This window comes from Oncorhynchus tshawytscha, linkage group LG04, assembly GCF_018296145.1.
Source record: "Oncorhynchus tshawytscha isolate Ot180627B linkage group LG04, Otsh_v2.0, whole genome shotgun sequence".
NCBI classification, from domain to species: domain Eukaryota; kingdom Metazoa; phylum Chordata; class Actinopteri; order Salmoniformes; family Salmonidae; genus Oncorhynchus; species Oncorhynchus tshawytscha.
Window position 1 is genome coordinate 30,234,254 of NC_056432.1, and position 14,676 is coordinate 30,248,929.

Below are 14,676 nucleotides of genomic sequence, written 5' to 3' on the forward strand. Positions count from 1 at the left end.
ACCAATATCCCACTATCTACAATAGGGGCTGAGTTAAAAAATAAATAAAAAATACAAGTCTCAGATTTCCCACTTCCTGGTTGGATTTTTCTCAGGTTTTCGCCTGCCATGAGTTATATTATACTCACAGACATCATTCAAACAGTTTTAGAAACTTGTGTTTTCTATCCAATACTACTAATAATATGTGTATATTAGCATCTGGGACAGAGTAGCAGGCAGTTTACTCTGGGCACCTTATTCATCAATACTGCCTCCATGTCACCAAGAAGTTAAGAACAAATTCTTATTTTCAATGATGGCCTAGGAACAGTGGGTTAACTTCCTTGTTCAGGGGCAGAAAGACAGATTTTTTTTCCTTGTCAGCTTGGGGATTCGATCTTGCAACCTTTCGGTTACTAGTCCAACGCTCTAACCACTAGGCTACCTGCCGCAACCACCTGAAGTGTATTCTATTGCATTCTGTCCTATACACATACTGTATATGAAACAACAGTTTAGAAAATTTTACATTCCTGTTTTGGAGGCATCATTCGGATCAGTGGTTGAAATATTTTGCCTTGCCTTACAGCCTCAAGACCTTCTTCAACAAAGCCAGAGACATGCAGTACTTCAAGAGACTCATCCAGATCCCCAAGCTGCCAGAGGTGAGAGCATAGACAGACATAGTAGGGGAAAGACACTGTATTGGGACTCAACCACACTTCCTAGATCACGTAGCCATCTGTGTTTACAGTCCTCTGTCTTATGTATGTGTCTTCATCCTCAGTCTCCTCCTAACTTCCTGCACGCGGCTTCCCTGGCCAAGCATGCAAGGCCAGTGGTGGTCATCCCAAGTGAGGATGAGCCCGAGCAGCAGGAGGAGGATGATTATGACGATGATGACCCTGAACCACTTATCGACGTCACCATGCCCAGCATGATGGTGCCACAGGTATGACTCATAGGTCACGGTCATGATCTCTGAGGTCTATGGCCCCTTGGATATTCATGTCTTATTAATAAAGGTATCACTAATTTTTGCTATAGATTGTGTAAACATTAATACATCTGACTTTTTCTTTTAGCAGTTCGACAAATTTGATCAGACTTTCGGACCTTCCAATGACAGGTTAGTCATTGTCATCTTTTAGCATTGGTGTGCTTGAAAATAAAGGAAATGTAAACTGGGGTGCACTCAACAAGTGAAATAGTTAGCTAACATATTTAATTTGTTTTGTGTCAGCTGCGACCGTTCACTAACGTTAGCTGAAGTCTGAGAAGGTAGTGTATGGCCAACGTAAGTGTCTGTTTCGGGTCTTAACTGCCACTACAAATAAGAATGTGGACATGTAGACTTTCCATTACATGTAGTAGGAATAGCAAAGTAATTTGCAGTTTGATTATTGCTCTAAAAATCTATGGTAGTCCTTACAAATAGTAGCTGTTTGATGTTTCACTAACATTTTGGAAAGTTCATTCAAATTGTATAATTGAAATGGTTCTTAAGTAACATGTTTGCTGCAAACAGAACCCTTGTTGAACTCACCTGGTGATAAAAATATTTACTTTTTTTTTTTTTTTTTTTTAAACTGACCTACAGTACTCGTCAAAAGTTTGGACACATTGTAGAATAATAGTGAAGACATCAACTATTAAATAACATATATGGAGTCATGTAGTAACCAAAAAAGTATAACAAAATATATTTCATATTTGAGGTTCTTCAAAGTAGCCACCATTTGCCTGGATGACAGTTTTGCACACTCTTGGCATTCTCTCAACTAGCTTCATGAGGTAGTCACCTGGAATGCATTTCAATGAGCATGTGTGCCATGTTAATGCATTTGAGCCAATCCGTTGTGTTGTGACAAGGTAGTTGGTAAAAGACCAAGTCCATATGGCAAGAACAGCGCAAATAAGTACAGAGAAACGACAGTCCATCATTACTTTAAGACATGAAGGTCATAATTTCAAGAACTTTGAAAGTTTCTTCAAGTGCATTCGCAAAAACCATCAAGCTCTATGAGGACTGGCTCTCATGAGGACCACCACAGGAAAGGAAGACCCATAGTTACCTCTGCTGCAGAGGATAAGTTCATTATTTACCAGCCTCAGATTGCAGCCCAAATAAATGCTTCAGAGTTCAATAACAGACACATCTCAACATCACTGTTCAGAGGAGACTGCTTGAATCAGGCCTTCATGGTCAAATTGCTGCAAAGAAACCACTACTAAAGGACATCAATAAGAAGAGACTTGCTTGGGCCAAGAAACACGAGCACGAGCAAGGACATTAGACTAGTGGAAATCTGTCGTTTGGTCTGAGTCCAAATTTGAGATTTTTGGTTCCAACCGCAGTGGAGGTGAACAGATGATCTCATGTGTGGTTCCCACTGTGAAACATACAGTAGGAGGTGTGAGGTTTTTTTTGCTGGTGACACGGTCTATGATTTATTTAGAATTCAAGGTATACTTAACCAGCATGGCTACCACAGCATTCTGCAGCGATATGCCATCCCATCTGGCTTGGGCTTAGTGGGACTATCATTTGTGTTTCACAATGACCCAAAACACCTACAGGCTGTGTAAGGGCTATTTGACTAAGAAGGAGAGTGATGGAGTGCTGCATCAGATGACCTGGCTTCCACAATCACCCAAACCCAACTGAGATGGTTTGTGATGAATTGGACCGCAGAGTGAAGGAAATGCAGCCAACAAGTGCTCAGCGTATGTGGGAACTCCTTCAAGACTGTTGGAAATGCATTCCAGGTGAAGCTGGTTGAGAATTCCAGGAGTGTGCAAAGCTGTCATCAAGGCAAAGGGTGGCTACTTTGAAGAATCTAAAATATATTTTGATTTGTTTACCACTTTTTTTGGTTACTACATGATTCCATATGTATTATTTCATAGTTTTGATGTTATCACTATTATTCTACAATGTAGAAAATAGTACAAATAAAAACACTTGAATGAGTAGGTGTCAACTTTTGTCTGATACTGTATGTTTGGATATTTTCTTGTGTGCCAGTGCTTATGTATGCTAATGGTTAGTGAATGTCTTCTGGTGTACAGGGATATCCAGATTGAGAACCTCCAGCAGGACTTGGAGAAATTGAGGGCAGATCTGGAAAGGGTCAAAGGAGAGGTAAGTAGACATGTTTTAACTCCTTTAAACAGATTTTTACAGTTGTACACCTTTGTTGATTTAAATGCTTGTCATAATTAGTTGCAATAATAAGTTACTTGTTGCTCTTTATACCTGAAGATCCATGTTTGATTGAAACATTGTCAATAAAGGTGGTAAATTGGGAGCATATTCAGTCTTTAGCTCAGCACCTATGCATTTTTAAGGATGTGCGTGTGACCACAAAGATATCTATTGTTCCTCTTTCTAATAATACTACACTGAACAAAAATATAAACACAACATATACAGTGTTGGTCCCATGTTTCTTGAGCTGAAATAAAATATCCCAGAAATGTTCTATATGCACCAAAAGCTTAATACTATCAAATGTTGTGCACAAATTTGTTTATGTCCCTGTTAGTGAGTATTTCTCCTTTGCCAAGATAATCCATCTACCTGACAGGCGTGGGATATCAAGAAACTGATTAAACAGCATTATCATTACACCGGTGCATCGTCTAAGACCAGGCCGCTGATTACACTGTGGTTTTGCACAACTGAAGATGTGCTCTTCGAGGCTTAATCCAAATTTCAACTGTACTGGGCAGATGGCAGACAGCGCAGTGCGTATGGGGTAGTGTGTGTGCCTGCGGTTTACTGATGTCAAAGTTGTTAACAAAACCCCACCACCACAGTGCACTATGGTATGGGCAGGCATAAACTACGGACAACAAACACAATTTGGGGTTTTTAGATGGCAATTTGAATGCACAGAGATACTGTGGTGAGATCTTGAGGCCAATTGTCATGCCATTCACCCGCCGCCATCACCTCATGTTTCAGCATGATAATGCACGGCACCATGTCACAAGGATCTGTACACAATTCCTGGAAGCTGAAATGACCCAGTTCTTCCATGGCCTGCATACTCACCAGACATGTAACCCTTTGAGCATGTTTGGGATGCTCTGGATCAATGTGTACAACAGTGTGTTCCAGTTCTGGCCAATATCCAGCAAATTCACACAGACATTTAAGTGGAGTGGGACAACATTCCATGGGCCACAATCAACAGCTTAGTCAACTGTATGCGAAGGAGATGTCTTGCTGCTTGAGGCAGATAGTGGTCACATCGGATACTGACAGGTTTTCTAATCCATGCCCCTACTTATTATTTTTTACAATATAAAAAAAAAAGTTTCCTGTGACCAACAGATTCATCTGTATTCCCAGTTATTTGAAATCCATAGATCAGGGCCTAATTCATTTATTTAAATTGACTGATGAACTGTAACTCAGAAAATCTTTGAAATTGTTGCATTTTGCATTTTATATTTTTCTTCAGTATTTAAATGTTAATTATGTATAACAAAGTTGTGACTGGTGAACATTTGTTTGTACATGGGAAAGGAATTTAGGAAATGTGTTGGGTGGATGCAAAGACTGATCTTGACATGTGGCAACTAGTCTCAGAATGGAAAATGACGTCTGTCTGTGTTCAGAGAAGACCAGTGCCTGGGGACAGATGTACTGTTTACCCTGGTTTCTGCAAATGGCTAGCTCCTTATGTGGCCTGTTAAACTACTCGGCATTTGTATATTTTTATGTTACAGTAGTTAGCTATGATGCTATCACTATTGACTCAATCCATCCTAACCCAACATTGATTCATTTCAGATTTTGTTTTGTTCCACTCAACATATGTTTCTCCTGTCTGAGGCTCCCATCCACCAGTGCCATGCCATGGTGGCACTTGATAATCTATCCAAAGGAGGTTTACTATGGTGACTGACTCTGCCTGCCTGCCTCCTCCCTTCTACAGGCCCAGCGCTACATCACACAGCTCAAGTCCCAGATTAACAGCCTTGAGACAGAGCTGGAAGAGCAGCGGGTGCAGAAACAGCGTGCCCTGGTGGAGAATGAACAGCTGCGCATGGAGCTGGAGGCCACTCGGCGCCGCAACGCTGAACATGAGATCGTGCAGGCCACCTTCGGAGAGGCCGAGAGTAAGTGGCCACTCACTAAGTCTGGCATACATTTTCAGTCACACTTTATTTAAAATGCATTCTGACATCTCTCTCTCGTCTCTGACCCCTTCTGTGCTGTCCAGCTAGAGCCCAGGCCACAGAGCAGCGCTACACCAAGCTAAAGGAGAAGCACACGGAGCTGGTGTCCAGCCATGCTGAACTGCTCAGGAAGGTACAGAACCTCACTTTTGTTGTCATTCTGTGGTATTCGGTTTGGTTCATTGGGTGTAAAGTGACTACTTGTCGAGTCACCTGAGCATTATTTTTCTGTTTAATGTTAATGGACTGTTTAACAGAGTGTGCATGTGACATTGTGCTGGCAGAGTGCAGACACCGTGAAGATTCTGTCGGCAACACAGCAGACCCAGGAGGAGGTGGAGAGGACCAAGCAGCAGCTGGCTTTCGAGGTGGATCGCATCAAACTGGATGCTGACATGAAGGTTACTTTATTCTGAGTATTGACAATAGTGATCTAGTACCGTTAATGTTATATTTCAGTACTGTATTAGCCATTTATTAAAATGACTGAATTTTCTTTCTTCTTGCAGCTTGAGGAGCAGAAGTTTGAGATGAAGAAGCTTAAAAGGGATTTTGAGGAAAAGCGGGCTGAGGTGGAACATGTCAAAGGCACTCTGCAGCGCACTGAGAAGGTGTGTGTTGCTGATGCAGTAAATATTGAATAAAGAAAGTGGATTCCCTCGCTTATGTAATGGCACAGGTGACTCATCTGATTCACCCTCATGCAGAAGAATCACTGTACTTTCCTGTCATGAAAATCTTAATTGGCTGAAAAGCCCATAGGAAGCTGCACTCTGTGATAACATGAGTCTCACAAACATCCGAAAAGGCTTGTCCTCACAACAGTTAATGCACCTATTGTTATGCAATCTCCCTCTTTCTGTCTCTTCTCTCCCCACTCCTCTCTCCTCCTTCCATCACTCCCTCTCTCCCAGGTGGGGGAACAGCTGACCAGCTCTATGTTGGCGCTGCAGGCGGAGAAAGAGCGCCTGATGCGATCTGCGAGTGAAAAAGAGGCCGAGCTGTCGTCCCTGAGCCAGGCTGCACAGCTGCAGCAGTCTTCCCTGCAGCAGGAGAGAGATCGGAGCACCAGGGAGCTGGGAGAGCTGCAGGGCAAGCTGCAGGAGAAGGTGAGTTAGGACAACACAGAGCAGTGACTAGCTCAGTCCGCTGCTTTGTCTTGTCTATATAATTTGCTGATAGCAGAAGAGAAAATAGACATGTAAAAGCTACACCGCTGGTCAAGTCCCACATTACTCACTGTGCAGTGACAGATTTTCTTGAATCGATTAACTATTTGGCTGTCTGTGCACAATATAAGATAAACCATTAGTATGTATGTGCCATCTATTTTTCCCTGTGACTGGGTCTGACTGTGTCTTGTTGCATCTTTGCAGTCAAGACGTGAGGTGCAGTTGCAGCAGAAGCTGCTGGAGGAGCAGTTCTCCCTGCTGCAGGGAACGGTCTCTGAGGCTGAGTACATCATTCAGGACGCTGTTGCCAAGCTGGACGACCCCCTGCATATCCGCTGCACCAGCTCCCCAGGTTAAAATAAGTGAACATGCTCACAGAGAGGGTGCTTAGGGATCCTTAGCTAGTAGTGGTGTTCATGTCACTTAGAATAGAAAGTGAGAGATCCATTCGGTTATCTCAGTTTATATCTAGTCATCCGGTGTGTATATATACTCATCATTCCATTCATTATTTTTGGATCTAGAACAATATTGCATTTCAAACGTTTCCTTTGTCTCTCCACCACCACAGATTACCTGGTCAGTCGGGCAGAGGCCACTTTGGGCTCCATTGACAAAGTGAAAAAAGGTCACTCCGACTACCTGAAGAACATGGGAGGTGAGTTGCTCTCATTACTTGGTACTTTGTGTTTTTGATATACTGTAATTAGTAGTCTTTGAGCAACCACAGTGATGGTCATAAGTGACAGAGCTGGGCTGTGTTTGAATTGGCAGTGATACCTTCTCTCGCTGGTTGTATTTCTGTTCTCTAGATGCTGGTAGGCTACTAAGGGCCCTGACCAACTTCTCCCACCTGGCTGCTGACACCATCATCAACGGCAGTGCCACAGCACACTTGGCTCCCACTGACCACGCCGACCGTAAGAACATTCTTCTCTTCAAGTAGAATTAATTATTGTTTGAAACAGGCATCTTGTTGTATCTTACTGGGATTTTACTAGATGAGATATTGAATCCATTTGGTATGTGATTATAGTGTCACAGTGTGTCTTGCACTTTTGCACTCTGCAGGTCTGACAGAGAATTGCAGGGGCTGTGCCACTCAGAGTCTGCAGTTCCTGAAGGATCTCAAGTCCAAGGCCTCCCTTCAGAGGGCAGACCCGGCCTCCATTCACATAGTGGTTGAAAAGATCCTGAAGCTGGGGGAGGTGAGGGGCTACTGGGCAGTCTTCTCCATTTCTCCCACTCTTCTTTTCCTACTTCTTAATCTCATCTCCTCTTCCAATGTTTAGGAGCTGCGACCTAAAGGAATGGATGTGCGACAGGATGAGCTGGGAGATCTGGTGGACAAGGAGATGGCAGCCACATCAGCAGCCATTGAGAAGGCAGTGAGCAGAATTGATGTGAGGATCACAGCCATATAGAATCTAGAGCACCGTACTGTAGCTAGGAATGCCATATAAAGGTCAACCCTATGTTTTACAACGTGGGTAAGTCATTCTTTATCTAGACATCTCTCATTTGCAGTCTTTCTGTATCTAAAGGAAATGATGAACCAGGCCCGAATGGACACCTCAGGGGTCAAACTTGAGGTCAATGAGAGGTCAGTACTATATGTGTTACTTGCACTATTTATGCATTCATCCCCTTTCACTCACCATGATATTACTCCTTGTTTTATAGAATCCTCTACAGCTGCACAGACCTGATGAAGGTAAGATGACTTTTTCGATTGACTTACACAAAAGGTCTGATCGACATCTTAATAATGCTGCGTTTAAAAAAAAATATATATATATATATACAGCTATGGGAAAAATTAAGAGATTACAGCAAAATGATCTGTTTTACTATTTATAGGTATGTGTTTGGGTAAAATGTAAATGTTTTGTTTTATTATATAAACTAGTGACAGCATTTCTCCTAAATTCCAAATAAAAAATATTGTTATTTAGAGCATTTATTTGCAGAAAATGACAACTGGTCGAATAACAAAAAATGTGCAGTGTTGTCAGACCTCGAATAATGTGAAGAAAATATGTTGATATACATTTTTTTATACTGTTTTAACTTAAGAAGAGTTCAGACATCAATATTTGGTGGAATAACCCTGATTTTCAATCACAGCTTTCATGCGTCTTGACATGCTCTCCACCAGTCTTGCACATTGATGTTGGGTAACTTTATGCCACTCCTGCCTGGCGCAAAAATTCAAGCAGATCGGCTTTGTTCGATGGCTTGTGACCATCCATCTTCTTGATCACATTAGAGGTTTTCAATGGGGTTCAGGTCTGGAGATTGGGCTGGCCATGACAGGGTCTTGAGCTGGTGGTCATCCATCCACACCTTCAAATCAAATCAAATTTTATTTGTCACATACACATGGTTAGCAGATGTTAATGCGAGTGTAGCGAAATGCTTGTGCTTCTAGTTCCGACAATGCAGTAATAACGAACAAGTAATCTAACTAACAATTCCAAAAAAAACTACTGTCTTATACACAGTGTAAGGGGATAAAGAATATGTACATAAGGATATATGAATGAGTGATGGTACAGAGCAGCATAGGCAAGATACAGTAGATGATATTGAGTACAGTATATACATATGAGATAAGTATGTAAACCAAGTGGCATAGTTAAAGTGGCTAGTGATACATGTATTACATAAGGATGATATAGAGTACAGTATCAACGTATGCATATGAGATGAATAATGTAGGGTAAGTAACATTATATAAGGTAGCATTGTTTAAAGTGGCTAGTGATATATTTACATTTCCCATCAATTCCCATGATTAAAGTGGCTGGAGTAGAGTCAGTGTCATTGACAGTGTGTTGGCAGTAGCCACTCAATGTTAGTGGTGGCTGTTTAACAGTCTGATGGCCTTGAGATAGAAGCTGTTTTTCAGTCTCTCGGTCCCAGCTTTGATGCACCTGTACTGACCTCGCCTTCTGGATGACAGCGGGGTGAACAGGCATTGGCCCGGTTGGTGATGTCCTTGATGATCTTTATGGCCTTCCTGTAGCATCGGGTGGTGTAGGTGTCCTGGAGGGCAGGTAGTTTGCCCCCGGTGATGCGTTGTGCAGACCTCACTACCCTCTGGAGAGCCTTACGGTTGAGGGCGGCGCAGTTGCCATACCAGGCGGTGATACAGCCCGCCAGGATGCTCTCGATTGTGCATCTGTAGAAGTTTGTGAGTGCTTTTGGTGACAAGCTGAATTTCTTCAGCCTCCTGAGGTTGAAGAGGCGCTGCTGCGCCTTCCTCACGATGCTGTCTGTGTGAGTGGACCAGTTCAGTTTGTCTGTGATGTGTATGCCGAGGAACTTAACTTGCTACTGGAAAAAACAATCCTCAGAGTTGGGGAACATTGTCAGCAGAAGGAAGCAAGTTTTCTTCCAGGACAACCTTTGTTAGTGGCTTGATTCATGCTTCCTTCACAAAGACACATCTGCCCGATTCCAGCCTTGTTGAAGCACCCCCAGATCATCACCGATCCTCCACCAAATTTCACAGTGGGTGCGAGACCTTGTGAGGCCTACAAGCCATAGTGTTATATATATATATATATATATATCTTTTTTTTGCATTCCCTCCTTTCCTCTATCCCACTCTCAGGCCATCCACCTGTTGGTCCTGACATCCACCGACCTACAGAAGGAGATTGTTGAGGGCGGAAGGGTGAGTCTTGAAATATAGAATTAAATGGAAATGAAATCATGGAAATCCATCCTATCATTAGCTAAAAGATTAACGTCCTGACCACTGCTGGACTTGATGTTCTCTCTCTAGGGTGCAGCCACTATTAAGGAATTCTACGCCAGGAACTCCCGTTGGACTGAGGGACTCATCTCTGCCTCCAAAGCTGTGGGATGGGGAGCCACGCAGATGGTGTAAGTGTATTATCATGAGGGTCGTCTCAGCTTGTTATTGTGTGAGTGATACAGAAATGTCCCATGTTAGAGGATTGGGAGGATGATGTGTTGCTTGCTTGGTTTCTCTCACAGTGAGTCTGCTGATAAGGTGGTGCTGCACACTGGTAAATATGAGGAGCTCATTGTCTGCTCCCACGAGATCGCTGCCAGCACGGCACAGTTGGTCGCATCCTCCAAGGTGGGAAACAAACTCACAAACGTTTGAACTCAGTGCTCCCTTTCCCCTTAACATTCTCTGTTTATTTTCCTCTAGCCCTCATGTATTCCCTCAGGGTTCCATTTTAGCATCTGTGTTAATTTGTATTAATGACTTGGGAAATGGGCTGCAACCAGACAAGTTACATCTGTATGCAGATGCAACGGTCATCTATTCAAAAGATCCTTCTCTGGTTCAGGAGGTTGAAGAGTTCGACTGCCTTTCAGTCACTGCAGAGCCACCTATATGGTCTCAAACTGGTCTTGAATGCACAAAAAAATGAATTATGACTATTCCAGATCTCATTCTCAGCTAGAAAAGGGTTGGCATTTTCACATCTGGAGGCACATCCATTGAAAAAGTGTCATCCTACAAATACCTAGGTATATGGTTGGACGACAAACTGTCGTTCAAATTTCATATGTATTGTCTTGTGAGGAAATTGGGTTTTTATTTTCGTTTAAGGCTTGCTTCCTGTTTTGAAATATCACATGGAATAATGTAGTAAAGAAATAAGTGTTAATGTAGTAATCTTCAAAGTAGCCACCTTTTGCTTTGCACACTTTGCATTCTCTCAACCAGTTTAATGAGGTAGTCACCTGGAATGCATTTCAATTAACAGGTGTGCCTTGTTAAAAGTGAATTTGTGAAATTACTTTCCTTTCTAATGCGTTTGAGCCAATCATCTGTGTTGTGACAAGGTGGGGGTGGTATACAGAAGATAGCCCTATTTGGTAAAAGACCAAGTCCATATTATGGCAAGAACACCTCAAATAAGCAAAGAGAAACAACAGTCCGTTACTTTAAGACATGAAGGTCAGTCAATCTGGTAATGTCAAGTGCTATGATGAAACTGGCTCTCAGGATTGCCACAGGAAAGGAAGATCCAGAGTTACCTCTGCTGCAGAGGATAAGTTCATTTAGAGTTACCAGCCTCAGAAATTGCAGCCCAAATAAATGCTTCAGAGTTCAGTAACAAACACATCTCAACATCAACTGTTCAGAGAAGACTACGTGAATCAGGCCTTCATGTTCAAATTGCTGCAAAGAAACCACTACTAAAAGGACACCAATAATAAGAGACTTGGTTGGGCCAAGAAACATGAGCAATGGACATTAGACCGGTGGAAATCTGTCCTTTTGATGTGAGATTTTTGGTTCCAACCAACGTGTCTTTTGTGAGATGCAGAGTATGTGTGGTTCCCACCGTGAAGCATGGGGTGGTGGTGTGGGGTGCTTTGTTGGTGACCCTCAGCGGTTTATTTAGAATTCAAGGCACACTTAACCAGCATGGCTACCACAGCATTCTGCACTGATATGCCAGCCCATCTGGTTGGTGCTTAGTCCCACTATCATTTGTTTTTCAACAGGACAATGACCCAAAACACACCTCCAGGCTGTGTAAGGTTTATTTGACCTGGCCTCCACAATCACTTGACCTCAACCCAATTGAGATGGCTTGGGATGATTTGGACTGCAGAGTGAAGGAGAAGCAGCCAACAAGTGCTTAGCATATGTGGGAACTCCTTCAAGACTGTTGGAAAAGCATTCCATGTGAAACTGGTTAAATAATGCCAGGAATGTGCAAAGCTGCCAAGGCAGAGTAGGGATCGGAGTGTCACCAAAGAGTGGCTACCTTGAAGAATCTAATTTTAATATTTTGATTTAACACCTTTTTGGTTACAACATGATTCCATATGTGTTATTTCATAATTTTGACGTGTTCATTCTACAATGTAGAAAATAATACAAAATAAAAACTTTTGAATAAGTCGGTGTGTTCTAACTTTTGACTGATACTGTATATATTCAAATTCTGCCCCTATCACTATTTCTCACCCTCCCTCTCTCCTCTGTGTTTAGGTAAAAGCATACCGCAACAGTACAAAACTGACAGCTCTCCAGCAGGCTTCTCGCCATGTGAACGAGATGGCAGCCAACGTGGTGGCCTCCACCAAGACAGGCCAGGAGCACCTGGAGGACAAGGGTTAGTGTGTGTGTGTGTGTGTCTGACCAAACAGAAGATGTGAATCCCCTCAGGCCCTAAAGTCATATAGCTGTGTTTGATGTTTGCCTTTCTCTTTCTTCTGTAGATACCATGGACTTCTCTGGAATGTCTCTCATCAAGCTAAAAATGGAGGAAATGGAGTCACAGGTGAGTCCCTGTGTCTGTTTGAGCCTGTCTGGATACATGTGTTTCTGTTTGATTGTAACCCTCTACTGTATGAGTAGGTGAAGGTGTTGGAGCTGGAGAATCAGCTGGGTAATGAGCGTCTGCGCCTGGGAGAGCTCAGGAAGAAGCACTATAATATTGCAGGTGTTCCAGCAGCAGACCTCCCAGAGGGCAACGGACTGGACCCCTCGCTTGCCCCTGTTGCACCCTCCTCACCCAAATCCTCCAAGCCTAGTGTCATGAGGAAACCTGACTTGGCTCAGAAACCCAACTTACCGCCTAAAAATATGGTAAGAGAACACAGTCGCTGGGTTTGTGTTCATGTTTAGGGTAGTACTTACTGAAAAAACTGCCACATAATGCCACATTTGAAAAATACTCTTATGCTGCACCATTTAATGGTAAATTATTGTTTCAAATGTGTGTTTTCTCTTGTCATTGCAGTTTAGGTAGACCGCTACAAGCTAGAGAAGGACATCTTCATAGTGGATGGTTGGGTTGATCTGAGACACAGCCATCTTATGACGTGGACACAGGGTCCTTTTGAGCTGCCTCCAACCGGACAATCCTCTGTCCCAAACTCTCTGCCTATTTCTTTTGCCAAACTGGAACTTGTGCTCCCCTCTTCTTCAGCCTGGTTTTATCTCGCAGTGCTTTCTGCCTGTGAAAGAGAGACGCTCTATCCTTTTTATAGATAAACCACAATGTGCCACCGAGGTGGTATTCTTTGTTTTTGTGGACCATAATGGTATCAAGAACTGAAAGGGAAAATATTTTATGGAATTATGCAAATCGTTTGTAATGGAACAATGTACTTTTGTGTTTCTGAGCTTTTTACTTAAAGCTACTTTTAAAAGACCGTTGTGCATATAATTGTATTAGTATGGACAGGATCACTTTAACATCATAAAATGACAGAGTATTGAATTAGGCCATATCTGGGACAGCCTCTTGGTGCACATTGTTTGGTAGCCTTTTTCTGGAGTGCGTCACTATTTTTTTTGTTATTTTTTTATGTTGGTTGCTGTGTGGGGGAAGGAGGGAGACATTGGCACACAGATCATGCGGGAAAGCACATTTTTACACAGTCCCTATTCAATGTCTCTGCATAAGTTCCAGGGTGTCATTCCCGCTACTTCCTTAGCTTGAACCTATATGTAATTGGGACTGTAGTCTCGTCCTCACCCCTTTCCATATCACTAGATGCATGATCATCAGTAAGACCAGGGAGTGAGGTGTTTAGAGAGCTCTCCCAATGCCGTTTAGGTTACTGCATTTGATTCTAGATTTGACCCATTACCCACAGATCAAAGAACCGCTCGATCAGTAACTATACACATGGACATAAGTACAATTATGTATTTTTATATACAATAGGAAATTTACTCTAGGGATTTAATCTGCACATCACAAATTATTCTTTGCATCTCTTATGTGCACCCTAGACACTGAATGTCTCTAACACTGGGTATGTAGTTACAGGACATTGGTTAAAAATGTTGTCACACAAAGGAAATCTCTGTACTTGACAATGAACAAGTCTCACCTTTTTTAAAGGGACTTTTTTGCTACTTTCCCAGGCTGAAAAGGGATGGAATATGTGAGAGGGTGACGGCACAAGGGGTCTATACAGGATGTACAGTATGTTGAACCCTTCTTTTGCTTCTGGGAGCATAAAATGCTTTCCTGTTCTTTCCTCTGTATTAAACGTGTTTCATATATTAAAATCTAGTAATATATTTGAGTAAAGACTGCTGTTACTGTGGTTCTTCTTTATACATGGCAAATAAACAAATGTTAGTGTATGTTTGCCTCTTATTTTGGACACAATAGTTATCATGAGCAGGATATTTTTTTAAATCCTTTACACTTATGGGACTTGACCTGTGGATAGGATACATTTTAAATGTTTCTTACAGAAGAAATACTTTTAATATGTCACTTTACCCCTAGCTACATGTACATATTACCTCCACTAACCTGTCTCTTGCACATTGACTCGGTACTGGTACCCCCTGTATATA

The 14,676-nt window shown here is 42.3% G+C and overlaps 1 protein-coding gene across 3 annotated transcripts in view; it reads left to right on the top strand.

Annotated features, from left to right (window-relative positions):
• The window catches only part of LOC112233536 (huntingtin-interacting protein 1-related protein), a 33,655-nt gene extending 19,198 nt beyond the window's left edge, over positions 1–14,457 (top strand). For 2 of the 3 annotated variants that reach the window (XM_024401246.2, XM_024401248.2), the window contains exons 10-32: positions 572–647; positions 770–934; positions 1,068–1,111; positions 3,055–3,127; positions 4,932–5,115; positions 5,220–5,308; positions 5,460–5,576; positions 5,685–5,786; positions 6,090–6,284; positions 6,552–6,699; positions 6,919–7,005; positions 7,160–7,267; positions 7,419–7,555; positions 7,640–7,750; positions 7,892–7,950; positions 8,031–8,061; positions 9,967–10,029; positions 10,141–10,241; positions 10,356–10,461; positions 12,343–12,466; positions 12,573–12,634; positions 12,712–12,942; positions 13,097–14,457. In XM_024401246.2, the coding sequence (XP_024257014.1) occupies positions 572–647; positions 770–934; positions 1,068–1,111; positions 3,055–3,127; positions 4,932–5,115; positions 5,220–5,308; positions 5,460–5,576; positions 5,685–5,786; positions 6,090–6,284; positions 6,552–6,699; positions 6,919–7,005; positions 7,160–7,267; positions 7,419–7,555; positions 7,640–7,750; positions 7,892–7,950; positions 8,031–8,061; positions 9,967–10,029; positions 10,141–10,241; positions 10,356–10,461; positions 12,343–12,466; positions 12,573–12,634; positions 12,712–12,942; positions 13,097–13,105 (2,422 nt within the window). In that variant the 3' untranslated portion in view covers positions 13,106–14,457. The remainder of the gene's footprint in view (positions 1–571; positions 648–769; positions 935–1,067; positions 1,112–3,054; positions 3,128–4,931; positions 5,116–5,219; positions 5,309–5,459; positions 5,577–5,684; positions 5,787–6,089; positions 6,285–6,551; positions 6,700–6,918; positions 7,006–7,159; positions 7,268–7,418; positions 7,556–7,639; positions 7,751–7,891; positions 7,951–8,030; positions 8,062–9,966; positions 10,030–10,140; positions 10,242–10,355; positions 10,462–12,342; positions 12,467–12,572; positions 12,635–12,711; positions 12,943–13,096) is intronic. The other variant, XM_024401247.2, reaches the window with a different exon arrangement.
• Positions 14,458–14,676: the final 219 nt, after the last annotated feature.